General features: G+C 33.2%; 1 protein-coding gene across 5 annotated transcripts in view; it reads left to right on the forward strand.

Moving 5' to 3' along the window:
* The window catches only part of LOC140452056 (centrosomin-like), a 198749-nt gene extending 177789 nt beyond the window's left edge, over positions 1-20960 (forward strand). For all 5 annotated transcript variants that reach the window (XM_072546102.1, XM_072546094.1, XM_072546117.1 and 2 more), the window contains 7 exons: positions 823-1117; positions 4068-4320; positions 4878-5207; positions 6544-7055; positions 12821-13138; positions 16327-16556; positions 17263-20960. In XM_072546102.1, coding sequence (XP_072402203.1) covers positions 823-1117; positions 4068-4320; positions 4878-5207; positions 6544-7055; positions 12821-13138; positions 16327-16556; positions 17263-17507 — 2183 coding nt within the window. In that variant the 3' untranslated portion in view covers positions 17508-20960. The remainder of the gene's footprint in view (positions 1-822; positions 1118-4067; positions 4321-4877; positions 5208-6543; positions 7056-12820; positions 13139-16326; positions 16557-17262) is intronic.
* The last annotated feature ends 3147 nt before the right edge of the window (positions 20961-24107 follow it).

Genomic DNA, 24107 nt, shown 5'->3' on the forward strand with positions numbered 1-24107 from the left:
TTAAAGCAAATTCTGTCGTTGTTATCTACAATGCGTTATACCACAGTCGACTGTTAGAGGCAACACCAACAGTTGTGTGGCAAAGAGGTGACCTCAACTGGCTCTCCCCCAAAAAAATATACCATTCGATGACGACATGTTGAAAGTACAATTGTTAAATCTCGCGAGGATACATATACCCGATTTCAAGAAATATGCTGTCGACGAAATGGCTCGTGAAAACAACATAATTGTACATCACCTCGTACTTTTAGATATTTTCTATAACTATTATATGTAAATATAATACACATAAATATTGATGGTATTAAATATATTTTATTAGATACCTTAACGGAATACAAAACGATCATTAATCGATGACAATTTTGCTGCATGTGAATGATTAAAATATAAATTGCTAGAATATCACTATCAGCACAAACTAGCAACGATATTTTGACTCCACTTCAGCGCATTCATATTCCTGAGAATCTACTGCCTACAAATTCGATTCTTAACTATATTATTTCATAAGAAAACAGTAATCTATAATTTTGTATTACATTTTAATATACTGATACATTCCATATATTATATATAAGTATCTGAAGATAAAAAAATGTGATTTTCAGTTTTAGAAAACTGGTGATGAATTCATTACAAGGCAGTAGTTCAGCTTCTATATTAGATTATTATATTAACAGTAAATTGAAATAAAAATCCGGGAATTTTTAATATTATTGTTTACTTTATGAGCGTAGTGTATTATTACTACTACTGCTGTAGTACTTACTAAAAAATTGGTTATTTATCATTCTTTAATATTACCGTTCTTTCCAGGATCCGTTTTTAAAGAATTATCTCTATGTGAAACACAAGAACAAGAGGAAAGCACAGAAATGTTGAGTATAATTCCAGGTAATATAACACTAACGTACCAAAGCCATTTATACAAGCAAAGCAAAAAGCCTGAGCCTAACAGTGAAGAAGTGATTTCCGCATTAAGGGAACAAATCATTAATTTAAAATCGGAGCTGCAACTTAGAGATAACGAGTTGAATAGATTAAATGCCGGTAGTAAAATATCCGACACTGATGAAGACCAAAGAAATAAAGATTTGAGTGGATATGTAAGGTAAGTCACATAAGATAATGTTTACGTTTTAACATAATTTTTGGTTTTTAAATTAATGTTCAATTCTCTCGTTCCTTGAATTCTGTTTTGTTCTGCTTTTAATTTTTTCTACCATTTTTCTACTGCTGATTCTGCAAAAAGGGGTTTAACATTATTTATGTTTTTTTTTGTGTTAGTTTTTTCATTAGTTTTCATCAGTTAGTTTGTTAATCTTACTCCGGATTTTTTTAGGGCTAATCCGGACTATTTTAGGATTTTATATATTCCGCTATTAGGATGGTAATATTTTATTAGTTTATCTAGTTTGTATTATCATACCCCTACCAATTTGGGGTCAACAATCTGTTGTTGTTACACAATCATATGCATTTTGTAACCTTATACTGGAGACTATAAATTTATTCAAAACTGATTCACTACCACAACCTCTATTTATTTTAAACTCATTCAATTGCAGTCTTGCTATGATAAGTCACATTTTATGCAATGATCACATTGTAAGACTTACAATGGCTTAATATAGACTGAATAATTTCTTTTTATAGCTTTCTGACTTGTTCTTTTGCTTCTTCCAGTTGTCTACATTTAACTTCTTTATTTCTCCATCTATCTCTTGATATTTCTCTTCCTCTTTGTTCCTCCAATTTTGCTTATTAAAGTTTGCTGCTTCCGCTTTCTTTTACCTGGTATCCTTATCACTTATGGGTTTTTACTAACCCGGTTATACTATTTTCTTTGTACAGCTCTCCAAGTTTATGGTTTATTCTTTGTTCCCAATTGTTTTAAAGCTTTAATATCAGCTTTCCTTAGAATCCAAATTTTCTTTCGAAACATGTAAGTCGATATTTTTGTGCCATATTTGGTAACTGTATAACCACTTGATCTGGTTCTTTCTTAATTTTTAATACTATAACAAAATCTTCTAAATAAGGTAGACATTGTAGTCTTTTGGGAAATGTTAAGCTGGATCTCTCATTACTTTTTGTAAAACGAGGTTAAATACCGTTACTTTTTATAACGGGCCGCCTTGTCCAAGTCTATCCTTAACATAAAAAAATAATGTGTGTTTGTAATATACAATAATGATTATTTGATTATAGAATGAATATGGGAAAAAACTGTATTTGCATACTTAAGAACTCCATAAACAAGTGCACATTATCTTTTTTATTAATCTATATTCAATTATTGCCGGTTTAATTCTTTTTCTAACCAATAAATCTGTTCTGAGCATTCTGTTATCTAAGTTTTGTTTCCTGTAAGGTGATTATTAATAGAGAGAAAATACAATGAACAAAAGAATCATAAGATCAAAGTAAAGAAAATACAATGAAGTAAATTGAAATGCATAGAAGAAAGCTTTAAAAATCGAGAAATTTGATATCAAGGGATGAAAAATGAGAAAAAAGGTTACCAAAGAAATCCTGTACACTGTAGAGAAAAAGAAAACTAAAGAAAAAAAAAAGAAACTAAAGAAAAATCAGAGTCCAGGAAAGGATGAAGTAATAGCTGAAATAGTAGTAATTCAAATTTTTCTGCTGCGCGACGTACAAACAAAGATACGAATATAGCAAATCTACAGAGGCCCTATTTATCGACTTTAAGCAAGCTTTAGACAGAGTAAAATGAAAAGAAATATACTTCGTTAACGATAAGTTTATTATACCTTATAATATATATATATATATATATATATATATATATATATATATATATATATATATATATATATATATATATATTATACGGCTACGGAAAAAATTTATGGTGGGTATTACAAAATTAGCAAGATATCTTACAAAGATGACCCAAATTATGTTCTCACTTAATAGACAAAGATCACAATCGTATTTCCCCCTAGTCTCCCCTCCACATTGTACATGAACACCGATCATAGCGTTACACCGAACGATAAAACCGATTGTTTCCAATCCAATTACTCTTGGAGCGAGCCACCGACTTAGAGCAACTGAGACAAAATAAAAAATTATCAAACTTAGCCAAAACATCTAGGCACATGAACTCAATGCCATGAGAAAAGCGTTGTATAATAGATTTGGTTTCTGTTTGACAGAAGGTGGTGGTCTGTTTGAACATGCAATTAGCTAAGAATTTTATTTGGTTTAGAATTTCTAATTGTTTGGAATAATTTTTAATTTAAGCAGTAGTGTTGGAATTAATTTTTATAGAACTAATTTTATATTCACACCCTCTACTTCTAAAAAGCTAAACAAAAATATGATCTCATATATATTATTTGGACAATGCCAAATAATATTTACTTTTAAAAACCTAGCCACGCCTACAAAGTGATCTCTACAGCGACGATGCCATTTTTCTTGTCGCATCTTAATACAACTTACTATTTTTATTGGGAGTAAACCACAATTTGATTTTAAAATAAGCCACAATTTGACTTTAAAATAAGTTTTTTTTACTTTTCGATTTCCATTTAAATAGAAAGTATTTCTCAAAATACAAAGCATTAATAAATATTTTTTATTAATGTTTTGTATGTTGAAACTGATTTTTGAAGGACAAACCAAAACTTTAAAATCAACTTACTTTAAAGGAAAATTGTGGCTTGTGCTCAATAAAAATAGTAAGCTGCTATTTAAATCAATTCGCCCAAATTTGATTAGCACTTGTCTTAGCACTTTTTCAAATGCTAAAAAGACAATAGGTCAAATAGACACAATAAGTTTGGTAACAATGTTGAACCTCTCCTCTGGAGTTAGTTCCACTGTACAAGTTGTTTCGGTGACCTTATAATTCTACGCCGTTTTAAATATGCCGTTCTCACTTCCTCCTGTTAAAAACGCATACCCACGTTTTACCATTAAGTACTTGTCGACGCAAGAAACAAGCAAGACGTTGTTTCTTGTATCTTTTAGCTTAGGTATCAGTATTTTTTTGCCCTCTGTATAAAATTGTATGTTTTTTTTTGTAGGGAACTATCGAAATACGTTACTCCAACTAAAAGTAATACCACATCAACGACGTTGAAATACCAAAGTGAATGCCATTCGGAATCAGAAGGGTGGTCAGAGCCTGACAGGACAGTTTCCAGGGCCCGAATGGGTTTAAATCAGTCGCTTCCAAATACAAGTTTTACCAAAGTGACACGTCTGAGTGAAAGTACTGAAGATGATTCTGCATGCAGTGTTAGTCCAAAGTTAAAGTTGTATTATGAAAAACAACAGGTAAGACATTATACTCAATATTTATTATGCATCTTGGGCTACCCTCATAATATCTATTTAGCTTTTTTTATTAACAACTTGACAAATCTATCGTCTTGCTCCAATTGCTATTGTTCAGAGATGAATTCTTATTTATACGTACAGTAATAGATCAAATTAGTACCAAAAAAGATACACACATAAAATAAGATACACATTGAAGACTATAGAGACTATATTTGAGTAGACACGGCAACTAGACTTACGAAAAAAATTAGGTTTATATGTGGAGAGGAACATTATTTAAGTTGATCGTTTTTTACGTTGAAATTAAAATATTCTTCAGAAAAATGTGAACAAATAGTTTTAGTGTTGAATATACGTGACATTGATAATTCTCCTTTTATAATTTTAACAATTCATAAAGTTAATCAGATTTGTTGGTCATAGTTTCTTTAGTAGTCATGGAAATTAGGACGAACATTACGGAATTTTTTGGCCAACACCAAATTGTGGTACTTTTTGATAATTGTTAATTAATTAAATATCAATTTAAACTCTTTATAATTTGTTTACAGGTTGCTGAACTTCAGCAGCAAGTAAGTGAGCTTCGGGTTGAATGTGAGCAGCGTTCAGAACAATTAAAACAAATGGTAGCTAGAGAATTATACGAACAAGTAACGAGCAGTTTAGAAGAAAATGAGAGAAAGATACTGCAAATCGAATCTCTCAAAAATGAATTGGAAAGCCAAGTAACTGATCTCAAAGAACAAGTAGAAGAACTAACGAAGTCCAAGGAAGAATTGAAGGAAAATTCAGTTATTAAAGATAAGGAAGTACAAAACTTGATGAATCTTCTTGAAGTTGAAACAATGGAGAAGCTTCGTATGGCTAATAACTTAGAAAAGGTTTGTAAAAATATCCTTAAGAAATTTTAGAACAACGAAATATTCTATGCATTAAAGTATTTTCTTCTATCAATTTACATCATAAATTCTTTATCTACGGAATTTCATTTTTAGTACCTTATTATTAAACTGATTATTTGGTTAACCATCAGCTCTTATAATTCTTAAAAGCCAAATATTCAACATCTAGGCTTCATTAAGTAATGACTTTTTGTTTATTGTGGCATTAAACACATATCAAGTCATACGTTGGTTTAAAATTGTGCTAAATCAAAATTTTTAATATAGATTGTTAAGAATACTAGGAAGTAACTCATAGTATAATAATTAATACATAAAAGATTCCCAAAGTATAAAAACCACGCAAGGCTAATAACTTTTTAGGAATGACAAAAGAAAAGTTTTAAGGTTTTATAAATTAAAGAATTAACATATCCGTTAAAAAGTTTTGGAGTGGCTAAATAATGGCAATATAATTGATGTCAATATGTGCGTTGATATCGGGTTTATGTCGTAGTCGGGAATTGTTTCTATTACAAACACATCAAAGGTGATGCTGACGGGCACAATCTCCTGTCATTGGTTAGTGAGACAGCAGCAAAAGAATGTAACGTCTTCCTCCGCACCTCCTTTGATAATGTCTGCATCTATAATAGACGAAACATTAGACAGAAACAATTTCAGCGCGTGTCCTAAACACCTATTACAATATTGCAGCAACATTACAAAAGCCTACACTACTTAATACGAAACTATTTTGTCAATTTTCGTAAAAGTTTGGTGCAGTAAAGATATGGTTGTTTAACTTAACTAATAAAAGACCCTCATAATAACATATGAAAATTAATTGTACTTTAGCACCTTTTATGTGGATTAAAACGTGCTTAATTTTCTGCGAGCAATGAAAATTCTGTATCTCCACCCATTAGCTGATCGCTGAAAATTGTATACAAGTAATTTATTATTACTAAATGTAAAATCACATCGTTGACTCCTGGTCTAAACAAAAGTATGTATTCGATGACATCCGTAAAAGAACGCGATTACTTGATGTTTTCATTTTTTTTATTTCGTTTCTATGTTACACAACAAATACAAAACTGAGGCCATTTCTAAGCTTAAATTATTATTTTGTTTTTACATTTTGTTAAATTTTGAACTCATATTGATATAACTATCGGTAAGACTTGATTGTTTATTGTATTTGCCATCCTTTTCTTTTACACTGGTTTACCATATTTGATATATCCGATATATTTTCGGTAACGAGTGAAGTCAGTTTTATTTATTAATTTTATTATTTTCTAGTTTATTTATATTATTTGTCTATTTTCAGATTATAGAAAAAACCCAAGAAGACGTTGAAGCAAAACAAAAAGAATGTGAAGAACTGAGAATAGTGCTAAAGAAAGAAATGGAAGAGTTTGTGAAAAAAGTAGAAACAGAACAGGCTAAGTCACTTAGTGAGGTTGAAGACAAGGCAGCTGAGAAAATAAATAAAATTGAGAATGAGTTTTCTCAAATATTCCTCCAAAAAATTAAAGAAGTTCAAGATAATTATTCTAGAAATTATATCAGAAGATCAGACGCCGAAGAAAAATTAGCCGAAGTGGACAGATTAATACACGAATTAGACAACCTTAATGATGTTGTTACAGGCTATGAATCCACCATTAAATCGTACAAAACAAAAGAGCAAGAATTTAATAATAAGGTCTCGGAAAGCCAAGAAAAAGTTATTGGTTTGAGGAAAGAACTAGATTCCACTACTTTGCAATATTCCGAAGCCGTTATGGAGAAAACCAAGTTAGCCAATGAAAAAACATGGTTAGAGCAAGAACTCAGCAGGTAATATTAAAATTAATATAGGTCAATGCGGTGCTGGTCTTTACACATGTATGGCATCATTCACGAATTTTATTACATTAAATGAAGAAATTTTCTTCTATAGATAGACAATATAAGTATAGAATTTATCAAACAATTATACTAGAATCAATAATCGTTACTAAGAATAGGAGAAAAAAATCAAACCTAGTACCCATTAAAAAGGGAGTCAGACAAATTTGTATCTTTAACCAACACTGTTTAAGGGACCAAAAGAAGCGAGACGGTCAAATATTTCGCAAAATGTTAAATAAAAACAATACAAAAGTATTTTATTGTATTAACTTAATAGCACTTTCAAAAATATTATTTCCTATTTCACCCATCAATAATAAAGTTTTAAGAATCCAACTTTCCACATTTGTCTATTTTGCATTTTCCAGGTACCAAATGTTGCACAACATAAAGGGCCTTTTATTAGAATCCTTATTTCACACCACTTTATTTAGACCTATGTATAGTTGGTTGCCTATCAGTACCCACACAATTCTTCACCATAATTCATTCCATATACATTAATTAATAAAACACTTTTCTCCACTTTCTTAACATAAATTCGGGACAAATTCACAATTTAAAACCACAACATTGATGGTTGCTACTGTTATATTATTTTAATTTTAACTTATTCAATTTTTAAATATTGCTGGCTTCTGTCATATTTAGACACAGACATTAAGTTACACTGACTGCTTTGTTCGGACTTCCGTCCTAACATGTCAATATTGTCATTTCAATCACGATACACTTACACCGGTATGCTAAATCAAAATCCTAAACGCGTCGGCTTGGCGCAGTGACGTCACGGCGAAGCAAGAATAACGCGCGAAACACATTAGATAGCTATTCGTAGCTTTTGTTAACGTTTAGATATATTAATTCGCCGGTGATTTATTTGAAATTAATGTTTGGGTATAAAACTAAATAATTATAGTTATGCCTGGGTGTGCCGTTTTTGTATGTGGCAATTATAATAGAAAAACAAAAGGGACTGATATACGACAAGATAAAATAAATTTAAAAAATGATAAATGTCTATATTAATAGTGCGTAAAAATTTGCATAAAGAGGAAAAGTTTGTACCAAAATAATTTCTCAATAACGCTTAAACATGTAAGGAGATAATTATGTAAATCTTATTGAATGCGGAGAAAAAATTAACCAATATGATTTGAAATATAATAGATGGATACGTTGCCTATAAATTCCAACTTAGGATGTAAAGCGGATAACATAAGCATTACTAGCAGGCCGGATTGGATACAATTTATTTCAAGAGGTGGTTTATTAAATCCTAATGACGACTTACTTTTTGCTGCACAAATATTGGATCATGAATTTTATCCAAGGCATGGGTCTTCATTATCACATGACACCAATTTATTTAAAACTTTAACTGCTAGGACCATGGCAAAATTAGAAGAAAATAATAATGCCATACCGTATGAAGTAGTCTATTGTTTAAGCAAAACACGTACATATATTAGATTAAGACATCTTAATCAAAAAATTAGCTTTGAAAACTGCAAGAGAAAATTAGAAAAAAAATATCAACATTTACAAATTGCAAGATTTGAAGAAATAAGTTATATTATATTATTATATAACTGATTTTCACGAATGAATAAAAGCCATTTATGGTTGTCATGTACTTTAGAAATAGCCAAAGAATTAACGTTTTACACCAACCGAGATGCTTTTCAAGATTTTGTTGAAGAATTTACCAATGTTGCGGTTCCATATGACGTCTGTTGCAGAATATTCGTCACGTTGTAGATGTTTATAGAGCATTGGGAAGCGTAACTCACAAGCCAGTAGACAGGCCTAAAGTGCGAACTAAAGAAAACCTTTTTTTCCTCTTGGCTTGGACATTCAGTTAGTCACAATCAACTTGAGCTTTATTTATTTTTTTTACAACTCATTGAACTGGCCATAATAGTTATTGTAGATCAAATAATTTATAAGTAAGTAATAAATTCATGGCGAGAATCCGTTTGAAATGGGCAAATATTATGCATTGTGCGTTTTTCATTGTAACTTCCCTATTTTTTAAACAAAACCTGTAAAATTTTAATATCTGTAATATTGGTTGAGTTTGTAATTTATAATGATACACATTTGTTTTTATTTTTTTTATTCACAACATATTATAAACTAAATATTTTCAAAAATTATCACATTTGCTTTAGACGAAAACCATCTTTTCAGTTCGCGTTTAGTCATTAATCTTTTATTTATTCATTTTTATTATGTGTTTAGTGGAATTATGTTTATGTAGCTCTTGATACAATTTAAATTAGCATTACATTATATTAATTAATCTTAATAATTTAAATGCTTTCTTTATCTTATTTTAGGCCAATTAAACTCATAAACCAATATATATTATGTGATATTACATTCAAGTTGCTTCGCCGTGACGTCAAAGTGTGTTGCAACAATCAGTTGCTATCATCAAGTCCTCGTAGACACTTTGTTTCAGGACCAGCAACTTCATGTGGAGTCGTACGTTGCCATGTTATCAAATCCACTGGTAACTTTAACATCCTAATATATAAGATTGAATAATGTAAACTAAATTGTAACCTATACCTTTTAACGGGTTTTTACCCAGATATTTAGTGGCTCAAAACATGTACTCCTAGTAAAGTATTAACCACATTTTGTATTAACCTTGGTCAAAATTTAAACTTCACGATCTTTTTAATTAAAGTGGTTAAGTACCTATATACTTTTTAGGACACTGATGTTGGAATATGGATTTCGAAAACGATTTGTCTTCATGACATAGCCTAATTGGGTTTTTTTATTATATACCTTTTATAGAGGATTTTAACAATTTTTTTTTTAAATACAAGTGTTCAATATTTTTTAAAAATCTATCGAACAACATCAAACATGACCTACTCGCTAGGCATGGGACTGGGGACAACTTTGAAATTCTAAATAAAAAAACCTCTTTTTTTTTATTGCAGCTTTGAACTTTTTTATGCAAAAATAAATAACTTTTATTCGAGACATTTTTTCGAATTGTTAGATGGCGCTATAATCGGAAAAACTATTTATGCTGATACCATAGGAAAATTATGGAAATGGTCTCTAATATCTCGATAAATACACTGTTAAATGAAAAACCAAAAAACAAGTGTTTAATATTGTTCATTTCGTATTTCGTATAAACGTACCAATATTAAATTCATTGGTTTTTTTCTAAGATTTGACGTAGCTCAAAAATCTGGTCAATTATTGATCTACGTACCAAAAACAGCTTTAATATTCACCAAGGAGTTCTTCTGTTGTTTATTTCTTGTGATCCGTTATTGTCTCCATAATGCAGGGAAAAATACAGGGAACACGAAGTATTGGAAGAAGACGCATCTCCTGGCTCAACAATCTGAGAAAGTGGTATAATTGCAGTTCCGTCGACTTGTTTAGAGCTGCAATCTCAAAGGTGAAAATAGCTGTGATGATTACCAACCTTCTTAGAGGAGACGGTACCTAAAGAAGAAGAAGGAGTTCTTCCACGTACGTACTTAAACGGCTGTACAGGGTGTTGAAGAATATTTTGTATATTGGGTTCAGCAGAGTTATACCCCTATAATTTTTACGTTCAAACCCAATCTCAATTTTTGTGTAATGGACATTGTATGATTCCTCTGGCATATCTCATATGCCAGATCATACCTCTGGCGTTTATTCTTCGTCCCAGACTTTGACTAATACGCTGTGAATTTGATGTATAATGCTGTTATCTCCATGTTTTATGAGCTCTGCGAGGATGCAGTCCACTTCCGGGGCATATTATTTTTAAGGAGTGTGATTGCGTCTCTCACTTCGAATATTGAAGGAGGTTCTATGTGGGTGTTATTTCTTAGTCTTTGGCGTGACGCATCATTTTCCACTTCGGTACGGTAATTCTTTGAATAACTAAAGTTATTATCATATGACAATGGTTGAGTGGTCAGAAAATTTCGAAGAAGAGAAGGAAGAGAAAACTGACTTACTCGCAAATTATGCATATGAAACTGTTAAATATAAGCGTGGGAATTAACCGTTTATTTCATAATTCATAGTTTTAGTTATCACATATTTGTTACTCTGCGTTACCACGAATGTTTACTGATCAGAACTACTAAACTTAGTGGCAATTTTATTTTTTTTTATTAATACCATTGTGTCCTCCTCTTGACTTTTAAAGAACCTGGTCTCAACAGTAGCGCTGTTAATCTCACAACTTATATGAGCCGTCTGCATAATAATGTTGGAATTTATGCAATTCATATAGTTCAAGATCTAGTTGTACGTGTGAAGTAGGATATTTTAGAACACCCACTTTATGTATTTGATTCATTTAAATTGTCACTATTTGGCGTTAGTTCAGTTGGTTCAGCAGAAATGTATAGATTGGTTAAACAATGGTACTTATTATGTCTGGACGTTAATGGAGATTTCTTTTGAATTTGTTGAAACAAAAATATATTACAGCTTCCAAAAGTGTTCCATTAAATAACCGCACTAGGTTTGTTTTTTAGTTAATATTGTCTATCCATATACCGTAACCTTGTTTACTTTTGTCACAACACTAAATTCAACCATCTGCTGGTCTGATAAATTACATCCTTCGCCGATTAAGGCGCTGCGATATCAAAAAAATATTAGTTCCAGAAAGTTTAACCTTTTTAGGTACGCATATTTTTGGCAGCTGCATAAAGTTGACGTGTTTGAAAAAATAGCGCATATGGAAAAAAATAATTTTAGATATCTCATTAAACATTATTATTTGAAAAACGGCGAAGAATAGGAAGAAAGTATCATGGAAGTATCTTTCAGACTACACTGTCAAATTTTGGTTCCGTGAATTTTGTAGAGGCCGTATGTCTACATTGGATGGACCACGTAAGTACTAGACGGCCCTCCGATGCGGTTACAGCTGAAAATGTGAAGCAACTGCAGGAAATGGTTTTAGCTGATCGTAAAGTGAAGGTTCGTAATGATAAGAAGCGTAATCATTTGGACTTTTCGCGTCGATTGGTAACATTTGATGAAACCTGGATGGACTACTATACACCAGAGAATAGAATGAACGGCAGTGGACTTGCAGTGGACTGAAGCCAGCAAAAGTGCTCTGAAACGGCCAAGAGTGGCTCATCGGTCGGAAAGGTTATGGCCACTGTATTTTGGAATTACAAAGGCATAATTTTAATTGATTATCTTGAAAAAGATAAAACTATCAATAGCCAATAGACAATGGCAACAATTCTTGAGTTTGGCTTGAAATTGCTTTCTCATCCAGTTTATCCTCCTGATTTGACCCCTCCGATTATTATGTGTTCATAAATCTTAACAGATGGCTCGTAAATAAAAAAATCAGCTCGAACGAAGAAACAATTGATAAACAAACGCCCATCCAGATTCGTATTATTCGGATAACATAAAGAAATTGGAAAATCGCTGGAATTTTTGTATTGAGCTAAAAGGATTTTAGCTCAATACAAAAGGCGAAAGGATATCGAATAAAATAAAAGAATTTTCTGAAAAATATGTTTTTCATTTCAAAAGATCTTACTTATCAGACCACCTAGTACATAGTATATTTACGATATAAGATAAAATATCAGATTTGTTAGCTCTTAAAATAGCTATTTAAGCAGTATACAGTAGGTATATAAGATGTATATAGATATTAATACATATATAGAACATATATTAATATTACTTTGTTTCAGATACAGCGCAAGAGACATGGAACTCAAAAAACAATTGGCAGAAATTCGTTCGGAGTTCGAGAGTGTATCACAAAATTACCAAGCTCAGATTTCTACGCTACAAAAACAAAAATCAGAGCTACAAGTGAAAATAAGCGTTTTGGAATCAAACAACGCAGAATTACACAACCGATTTGTACGAACCAACCGTGTTGAACTTTCAGCGACAATGCCCAATTTAAGTACTGTCGGTGGGAGATATCAACAAAGTGGCGGATTTCAGAGGCAATTCTCGCATCCCAGTTATAGTTCGGAGGATAATATAGAAGAATGTATAGGGTAGGTAATTTATTTAAAGATAATTCGTATTCATTATTTTTTGGTCTACTAAGCAGAACTAGCCTCTTAAATTGCATGTCTTCGGAGGTAGTGTTTATTTTAATATATATCAATGTTAATTTTCTGCTCTAACACGACTTTACTAATTTCCCCACGGCTTTCTCGTTGTCTTCCTTTCTTTTTTTTTCTTTTGTTTTGTGTAACAAGACACATAAAAACGATTTATTTTCAGGTGTTTTTTTATAGGTGCTCTTCATGCACGAATACCTTACAGTGTGTCCTGTACATTCAATCCTGAAAATGTGTTCCTTTCTTTGCTTTGTACTTATATTTCATAGGTGTTTCATGTTCATCATTCGTTTTATTATCTTTCAATTTAGCCCATTCTACTTCGATTAAAGGTAATGGTCAGGTATGGTCATTATTTTTCTTTTATTTTTTATTGAACTTCATGTGAATACCAATAAGTAGTCATGTGAGTTATATTTATGAGCTATTATACTACTTATAGAGGTAAACAACAGATAGCAAAGGCCAGGTTAAAATTTTATTAAGATAAACCCAATATTCAAAAGTCGAGACCTATTTTTTCCAAAAAAATGTTGCTACTTAAATTCTACATAATTCCGGATTTGCTATACGGAGTTAAAGCTTGTAGCTTTCGGAGCCATCGGTGAAGAAGCTGGACGGTTTTTAGATTAGTGTACAGACTAATACTGCGAATCTCATTGGCTGATCGACTAACGAATTCTGGAATTCTCCGTAGAATCAGAAAATAATGTAAAGTGCTCATCACGATAAAAAAAGTCGGAAATGTGAGTACTTTGCACATCTCTCTCTCTCCAATGGCGCTACAGCCCAAATCGAGCCTTGGCCTCCTCCGAACTATGCCTCCAACCTTGCCGATCCCGCGCCGATCTTCTCTAGGTTCTCACGTCTAGCAAATTTTGCGCGTCCGCTGCCACTTCATCCTCCCACCTTCTCCTTGTCCTTTCTTTTGGTCTTGCGCCTTGCATTTTACTATCTAGGGCTCTTTTTGGCAATCTTCCGGTCTCCATTCTCACTACATGACTAGCCCATCGAAGTCTCTGAAGTTTAACGAATTCTGAGATTGGTGCCTCTTTGAACAGTTGGTAGAGTCCAGGTATTACCTGGATCTCCATACTCTGTTTTCATTAATAGGCCCAAATACCTTCTTTAGGACTTTTCGTTCAAAGACTTCCAGCTTTCGTTTTGTGTCTTCTGTTATCACCGGTGTCTCGCATCCATAACATACTATTGGTCTGATAATAGTCTTGTAGACCCTGATTTTCGATCAGTGTGTGTGTTTTTGGAGGCTAACATATGGGTGAGTTAAAAGTAAGCTTTGTTTCCCTTTACTATTCTTCTTTGAATTTCTGGTTCTTCTATTCCATCCGTGTTTAATGTAACTCCCAAATATGTGAAACTTTTTACAGTTTCAATATCGTCCTCTAATTCAACTGTGCGTCTGTTTCCCCTAGCTCTTGCCTGTGTTATTTTTTTTTTGTCTTTTCAATATTTATTTCTAGTCCAGTCTATTTGGTCCCTGTTTTCAATTGTGAATATATTTCTGCCGCCTCTTCTGTTCTGCGAGACATAATGCTAATGTCATCGGCATGGGCGGCAATCTGTATTGATTTATTTGTTAGGAGATTTACCTCTTCCTATATTCAGCTGTCTTATCACATATTCAAGACTGACATTGAATAGTGTCGGTGCCAGCCTGTCTCCTTGTTTTAATCCTTTGACTATTGAAAATTTCTCAGTGAGCTCATTTTGTACTCTGACAGTTGCTGCTGACGAGTCCATTGTTGCTTTTAATAATCGGATGTATTTTTGGAGCATGTTAAAGCTATGCCGTATTTGATATAACTTTTGTCTATTAATTGAGTCGTAGGCCTGTGAAATCTATGAATATGTTGTGGACGTCAATGTCGTATTCCCACGATTTGTTTAGAATTTGTTTCACTGTGGCTCATCATCAATAGCTGATTAGTTGTAGATCTTTCTTGTCGGAAACCGGTTTGATATTCCCCGACAATATTTTCAGCTAGTGGTTGGAGTCATTTATTTAGTATATAAGTAAAACCTTTGTACGCTGTGCACAAGAGGGTTTTGATGCGATAATTTTCGCATTTCAGTTTATTCCCTTTTTATAATCCCTGTTTTACAGTCGCTAGGAATCTTTTCATCATTCCAAATCTCCTCATAAGCATATGCATTTGTCTTACTAGGTGTTCGTCACCTAATTTATATAGCTCAGAGGGGACGTTGTCAATACCTGGAGCCTTGTTATTCTTGCTCATATTGTTTGTTTTACCTCTTCCATCGTCGGGAGTTCTATATTTTCTGTGTCTCCCTGTGATGTGATGCATGTCCATATGCTCTTCATTTTCTTGCATCCCTAATAGAGTTTGGAAATAGGTTTTCCAGACCGACTTTGCACATATAAGAAATAATATGAAATATTTTTTACTTAAGTTGGTTATTGATGTTTGGTAAGAGAGGCCCCCTTTGAGACGACGTATTTTCTGGCTCCATAACCTAAGAACTTGATTCAATACGACGCGACTAGCGTCGGCCTGTTTCGAGCGGCTATAAAGTCAATTATGATCATCAACATGTGAAATTGATAGACACTATAAGAATAAGAATATTACATTAGTTGTTCTCCAAATTTGTATCTTGTCTTTTTTTAGTATTTAAATTTCTTTCTAAAAATTGTTGAATTTTTTTTACTTTTAATCTAAAAGCACTTCCTTTGTAGTCCTTACATCTTCCAATCTTTTGATAACAAATATATCTAATGTTACAACCAACTTACCAGATTATCTCCAATATAATTTCTTTTTCCAAACCTAATACCTTTTTTATACTTATGTATTGTGAATAGTAAGTTGTAGCAAATACTGTAAGGCTACCTAACAACCTCTTTACACGACGGGGACTTCTTTTTTGGTGTAATTATTTTGTATTCTATGTGGTGTGTGTTGAGTAAATGTCATTACTAAGTAAAGTCAGCTTGATTGTCCTTATCAGAATGTCACCACTATCAACTCGTAAGCTCTGAAAGTGACCTGCGCTACCGGGTGGTTTTTATACTTCTAATAATACATATTCATTAAATACTGAGTAAAATTAAACTGATTTATATTCCTTTCTTACAGATACAATTTGAACAATTCTGTAGCAAGAAATAGACAACCGGGAGAAATGGATAGACAAGAAGCCAGTGCATCTCCTGATTTAGGAATCGAAAGTGACCAAGGAAGGTTCTCTAGTTTAGAAATACACCAAAATAGTATCAGTAGACCATTATTACAGACCATAGAGCTCACAGAATCTATGAACAATTTGCTGGATGGAGATAATAATCAAATTGAAAAAACTAATTGCGGTAAGGGAATGTTTTTCTTAATATTAATATGTTTCTATAAAAATCAACTGCTCGTCAAAAGAATATTGCAACTAATTTAAATAAAACATTAAGTAAAATTAAACAAACCCAATAAATGATTTTTTATTGACATAAAATATCCATACGTTTTGATGAAAACAATTTTTAAGTTGTTTAATGTTTAAGCATTATGCTGGGTGTGGGTGAACATTCTAATCTATCCTTAAGTGTAGTCCCTCGATTAACTAATCTTTGAAGTCTTCCTATCCCTCTCTCCCTCTCCCCCCCTCTCTCTCTTCTCTCTTCTGTCTCTCACTCACTCTCTCTCCTCTCTCTCTCCTCTCTCTCTCTCTCTCTCTCTCTCTCTCTCTCTCTCTCTCTCTCTCTCTCTCTCTCTCTCTCTCTCTCTCTCTCTCTCTCCTCTCTCTCCTCTCTCTCCTCTCTCTCCTCTCTCTCTCCTCTCTCTCCTCTCTCTCTAATCCTGACAGGTCTTTTGCATATTCCCGTAATTTGATCAATCCATCTTGTTGGGGATCTTTCTCGTGATCTTCATCCTTCTACCGTTCCTTGGATAATAAGTCTCTCCATTATTTCTTTGTCTGTTCTCATAACATATCCAAACTATTTTAATTGTTGATGATTTCATGAGATGAAATTAGCATGATATAATAAGTTTATGCATTGTAACATTTTATTTTTTTTTTAGAAGACCGCCAGCATTGCTGCCAACGTACTATCGAAATAGCCAACGAGAACAACGATCTGAAACGTAAACTGTTTCGAATGAAAAAAGCACTCGAAGAAACGGCCAATCAACTTCATTTAGCCAATCAACGCAAGCGACAAGTGGAAAAAACAATTTGTAGTCAGATCCATAAAACAAGTCAAGTGTTGCGACAGGCAAAGGCTAATCTCGATTCCGGTTCGGAAAGTGATCTTTTGAGGATGTGAAAAGTACTTTACATCAGTGGTTACGTTTATGCCACAAAAATGTTGATGTTAAGTTATTAGTGAAATGTATGTATCTCTTGTTTGAAAAACATGTTGCCTTTCTAAGAAAAGTTTTATATTCCATGTCATTTGTCTATTAAAAAATGTTATCGCAATCTGAACTATAGATGGCTAAGCGTCTGAGTTTAGTGGGATACTTTTAAAAGAGAAGTTGAAACTTTTATCAGTTGGTCCCAAATCTGAATATTGAAGCATGCAATTTCTTTTTGACACTGTTTTGTGATGTTAATTTATTCTTCTTCACAGTGTCGTGCGGTCATCTGAAATAATCAACTCTTATCAAGTAACTAAATGTTATTTATTTATTTTTAATGATTATGAGGCTTAAGAGGTCTAGGCTAAAATACAAATACATCGTTACATATTTCAAAAATACACACAATGTCCATTTAGGTAACTTCTAGTCTAATCATGTTCCTTGTCTACCAAATTGGTACTACTCACCTCCATTTATTTCTGTTGATGATATCAAACCATCTGTCTGTCTTGTACGTCCCTTCTTTTCGTGATTGGACACCATTTTAGAATCATATTTAGCATCATGTCATCCATTATCATCACATCTCATCAAACAGTACTTCTATCTCCTTATTTGTTCGTTGTACCCAATCTTCCACCGTATTTTTGCCTCCGTATATAGCTTTGGGCATTTTTCTTTCCCATATTTGTAATTTCTCCACATATGATATCATTGTCCCTACTTCATGACCATAATATGTCGACCATATTCTTATCGTTGTTTTTCTCGATACCTATTTGGATTTCAAAAGTAATCCTAATTTTTTTTTCCTTTGCCAATCTGGTTTTTAGATCTAATTATTTAAGTCCTTCTCCATCTATAATAACTCACAGATAACTTAAGTGGTTCACGATGTCAAATTTATATTCTCTTGCTTCGTTAGCATGTGAAAATAAACTGAGCATCTTCTTTTTTGCTCTGTATTTCCGAGTATCACAATTTATGCTGGTTTATTTCTAGGTTACAATATCTAGGCTACAATAGGATTCTGATCTGCTTTTTCTGATAAAAGCTCCTTGTCTGTTCACTTCAAATTCATCCGATGAGAAGTATCTCAATACTGCATGATTTCGTGTGTTATGCAGTGTCATTCTTATATAACCTTTTTAGTGGATATGTTCAATTAGTTCATTGGCTTATACGTTTTATTCTTTTTGATTCTATTATACGCTTGTTTAAAATCTACGAACTACGCGTGGAGGATTATCTTACGCTTGTGGTAGGTGGTCTCGATTTCTTTTAGTGGAAAAATCTGATATATTAATAACTGATCTATTAAATCTAAATTCACCTAGCTTATCTCACGCAAATTTATTTAATATCCCTCTTTGCATCCTTGACAGTATCTTAAAACAGGTATCCAACAAAGCGATTATCAATCAGTCAATCGCGTCCACTGTTGGGACATAGGCCTCCCTCAGTTCTTTTTAATATTCTCTACACTGGGTAACTTGTAGCCAGTTTCTGGGCCTCCATTCCATGATTCGTCTTATCCACCGTCCATCTTGTGTTCTAAGTGTCTAGCCCAGTTCCACTTAAGCGTCTTGATTTTTTCGATGACGTCTTAAACTCCTGTTCTTTGTCCGATTTGTTGGTTTATTATGTATCCTCGAAGGCCCACGTCTAGCATTGCACGTTCCATGGTTCGTTGTGTAACTCGTGAGTTTATTTGCGGATTTTTTCTTCAGTGTTAAAGTCTCTGCTCCACAAACTTATACGGGCAAAACACATTGGTTATAAACCTTTCGCTTGAGACACATGGGAATTGCACTTTTTAGAGTATGGCTTAGTTTGCCAAATGCTGCGCATCTCACGCCTTTTCGCCTCTGTATTTCATGTGTTTGATTGTCTCTGCGTATTTTGATCTCATGTCCCAGATATTTGTAAGTGTCTGTTTGTTGTATGGTATTATTGTCAATGGTTATATTTCCGCTCATTACGAGATTTGTCATAAGTTTAGTATTCTTAAAGTTTATTTTAATCCTGCTCTCTCTCTCTCTCTCAGTATCTTTAATCTCTTGAAAGAAGGAAATAGAATGTCTTTTCCTGTAATTTTTTTCCATTTAATGTATTCTCTTTTCTTTCATATACATTATTTTTATGATTTTTTATTTTTCTTTTATGCTAGAACCATTGTTTTCTTTATCGTCTCCTACCGTGAGTTTTAAAATGAATTTTGATCCTTTGGCTTTTAAAGTTGAGCTCATTTTTTTCATATCTTACATTTATAAATAATATGAGTACATTCGAATTTGTGTTGCCATAATAATTGTTTTCTATCATATATTTATCATTAGTTTCTAAAATTCTGTTCTATTATTCGTTTCTGGATATTTTACTATGCGAATATACCACTTCTAACATCTGCGATAGCATATTTCGTCAGTTACATTTCCCTGAGCTTATTTTTTACATTGGTCACATTTTACATGTTTTATTCTTTAGATAGATTATAGATTTTGCACACTATATTTCTATAATATATCGTGTTCAGGATTTATACGTTGCCTAGAATTATTATGCGACAGCCGTAACTGCCCTCCCATTAATTGAGACAGTTCAGCATCGCTTTTGATAATGCTCACCGTAGTTACAGAAGAAACGTCAGTAAGAAATAATTCCTGATAATTCTCTATAAACCCGCATAATAAGGCATGACTACAAAACACTGGTCGTAAAAGCCTACATTATAATTTACATAGTTTTGGAAAATTTCCTGTTCATTATTTTTCGTGATTTTTGTACTACACCTAGTTAGCGTCTACATTGTTCTTCTACTTGGAATATTCTTCTTGTTTTGCCATTTAATAATTATATTACCACTCATGTAAAGTTTGTAAATTAAAATTTTATCTTTTGATTTCCGATTGGACTTCTTTACGTTTTAAATATTTGTTATTACCTCTTTATGGCATAAAATTCTACTTAATTTTTATCTTTGGTACATTGTTAATTTTCCTTTGTAATAAAAATCAAAGAAAGGCATTAAATGTTGCAGAAAGAAATAATACATAAAATTAATGGATCTGTGGCATATTTCAACATACAATGAAAATTCCTGCCATTTAGGTACTTACATAGTACCACCCTTTCCTTTTAAATTATAAGTATTAATAGTAGAATTACTTGTATTTTGTATTATATACATATTTTTAAATATACCTACGTTTACAATGTGATAGTTCCTGAATTTTTGTGCCAATGTTTGTTCGTTATTTGGACGTAGTCTGTTAAGGTTACTTAATGTAAAAAGTAGAAGTTAAATCATTAGTTGTTAAAGAAATCAACAGTATTTTGTTATATATGTATATATTTTTAAACACTGTGTATATATCGCAACTATTGAATAAATCCTTTTTGATTTTTGTAATAAATGTATTTATTCACTCCTGTCCGTACCTAATACTTTCGATTATATTGGATGATAAATTGGGATGACATTGAAATATAATAACAGCAGGTAAACTTATAATAACCGAACTCGAACAAAAAGCATTTTATATGTCAATAGTTTGGCTCTTCTCAGGAATTTCTGGCACGCTGCAACATGCAACAAGACTAAACTTCCATCGACTTCAAATACTCTTGGTGGAATGGACATATACAGGGTGCTTCTAAATTTATGCGACAAAATTCAGGAGGTGATTGCTCGTATGACATGGCTTTTTCCTATAAAATTTTCTTAGCCCACCCCTTAAGGGTGGTGATATTACCCTTTAAAAGTGGTGACGAAACTTGAGTATTTTTTTTTTAATTTCAGTAAAGCTAGAAACTTGAAATTCTGTAATTTTCGTGCACTCGCAAAGGACTAACTGCGGGTATTTTTTAAATATTCCTGTTACATTATACGGAGGTGAAATTAGCAATCTTTACTTTATTTTATATCAAAACTTTTTTACGAGATGAAGTTGTATGAAAAAATTTAACTTAAAATCATTGTTTTATTTAAAACTGTTTTGTATTCTTAAATTTTCTTCCCAAAACCAATAGCTGCGGAGAAAAAAAAAACATTTATAATTTTTTAAATAAATTGGGTAGAAAACTGTAAAGATATAAAATGTAATACGATTCATAATAGATGCTGCAAATGACCACCTCTAGCCAAAATACATGAACGTAACCTTCGTGTCATGGATTACCGTACACGTTCAAAGATTTGACATGTATTTCTTATTTGAATGCGATTCTTCAAATGGTTGATATCAACTATGGGTGTCGTGTAGGCTAACGATTTAAGGTAACCCCAAAAAAAGAAATCTCAAGGATTTAACTCTGGTGATCGAGGATGAAAATGTTGGGGCCCTCCTCGGCCAATCCAACGGTTGGGATATGTTGCATCTAAATGTTGTCTAGTAGTCCGACTGAAGAGTACTGGTGCACCATCGTGCATGAACCAGATATTTTGTCTGATATTGAGTGTGATGTTTTCAAGTAGTTCAGGGGGATTATTTTGTAGAAATCTGGTGAAAGAAATTCCATTTAATGGTTGAGGCATTAAATGTGGCCCAATTAAGTTATCCCCTGCAATACCAATCCATACGTTTACTGAAAAAATACACTCGCGATCATAAAATCCGGGTCACCTTTCAATTTCAAGTTTATTGAATATTTTTGCATCTGGTGCAGTAATAACCTTTTTTTAGGCCAATGTATTTAAAACGGTTTTTTTTATTGTTTTTATTGAAAAAGCAGAAAACAAACCAAATTGTTGATAAAACAGACATACGAAAAAAAAAAAAAAATGAAAAATACAGAACGTGGTAAAACAGTGGAATTTCAATGACTAATATCGTGTATTGCCTCCCCTTGCTCTAATAACCTCTTGCAGACGACGGGGCATACTCTCAATTTTTCTCCGGATTACATGTTGTGGTATGTTATTCCACTTTCTCACTTACAAATCCTTAAGCTCCTGTGCGTTGTTAGGAGGTGGTGTATGCGTTTGAATACGTTTTTTCAAATCGTCCCAGACATGTTGGATGGGGTTCAGGTCCGGAGACCTAGCTGGCCGGGGTAACCTCGTAATTCCAACCTCGTCTAAGTATTGCATACTGATCCTGGCAACGTGCGGTCGCGCTTTGTCCTGCATAAAAACGGCGTCTTCTCCAAGCCCTGCCATGGTGGGCACAACATGTTCTTCCAGAATCTCCGCAATGTACCTTCGTGCAGTTAAGGACCCATTTTCGATGAAGGGTAATTCTGTGCGGAAGTCGGAAGATACACCTCCCCAAGCCATCACCGAGCCTCCACCAAATCACATTCTTGGAGCAATGCAAGCTTGTGAAAATCGTTCACCGGTTCTCCTCCAAACTCTTATACGTCCATCGGATCCAGTTAGGCAGAAACGTGATTCATCTGAGAATAACACTTTGCTCCAATCATTAATTCCCCAATGCGCGTATTGTCGAGCAAAAGCTAGTCGTGCAACTCACGCGCCCGGCGAAGTGGCGGTCCTGTAGCCATTACCCGAGAAGATAGTCCAGAAGAACAAAGTCTTCTCCTGACTATTGCAACGCTAACATTGCAATTTCGTACTTCCTGTAGACGATTTCGATGCATAACCGCAGTTGAGGTCCGGTTTCGTAAAGCCTGAAACATAAGGAAACGGTCATCTCGTGCCGTGGTCGTTCTTCTTCGTCCAGATCCAGGTCGTCTGGTTAGCAAACCCGTCTCCTGAAAGCGTTGAAGCACTCGTTGAACAGTAGAAAGGCTTACGCCAACAGTTCTTGCAACTTGCCGTTGAGTATGACTGTCTTCCACAAGCGCAACAATGCGTGCCGTTTCAACAACAGTCAAAGGCATTTTTGGCAAAAAATAAACAATAATGGCACTAATACACACTAATGGTGGCAATAATAAACGTTTGCTCGTTGCGTTTGAACAGAAAGTCGAAGCACAATTGAGATTGAGACATTTAAAACAAGCGGCAGTTACAGGTACCGTTCATTTTGGGAACTGTATAGTTTTCCGCGAAATCGGAATTATTGGAATTCTTTGTTACAAAGGAAACCACTAAGGCGACAACAATTCTCAGAAACATGTATTAGTGTGTATTTGTGTTATTATTATTTACGATAAAGCTCGTTAAAAATGAAATAACGGTGATTTTCAAGATGACCCGGATTTTATGATCGCGAGTGTATTTTGAAAATGGTATTCCAATAATAAGCTCATGGGGATTCTCGTCTGCCCATACTTATAATATAAGGGATAATTATTGTGAAAATTTATGATAGCTACTCTTGAAAAATGTGCCTCGTCTGTAACAATACATTATTTAAAAATTGGGGATTTTGTCGCATTTCGTGTGTTAACCATTCACAAAATCTAGCTCATTGAGGAAAATCTCTAGGTAAAAGAGCTTGAACCGGTTGAATGTGGTAAGAATATAACTGATGCTTTTTTAAAACTCGCCAAATAGATGAATGGCTGATATTTAGGTTGTTGGCAATTTTTCTAGTGCTTGTTTCGGGGTGTAGGTATATCTATTTCATCTAAAATTGCTTGTTCTACCATTACAT

This window comes from Diabrotica undecimpunctata, chromosome 1 (assembly GCF_040954645.1).
Source record: "Diabrotica undecimpunctata isolate CICGRU chromosome 1, icDiaUnde3, whole genome shotgun sequence".
NCBI classification, from domain to species: domain Eukaryota; kingdom Metazoa; phylum Arthropoda; class Insecta; order Coleoptera; family Chrysomelidae; genus Diabrotica; species Diabrotica undecimpunctata.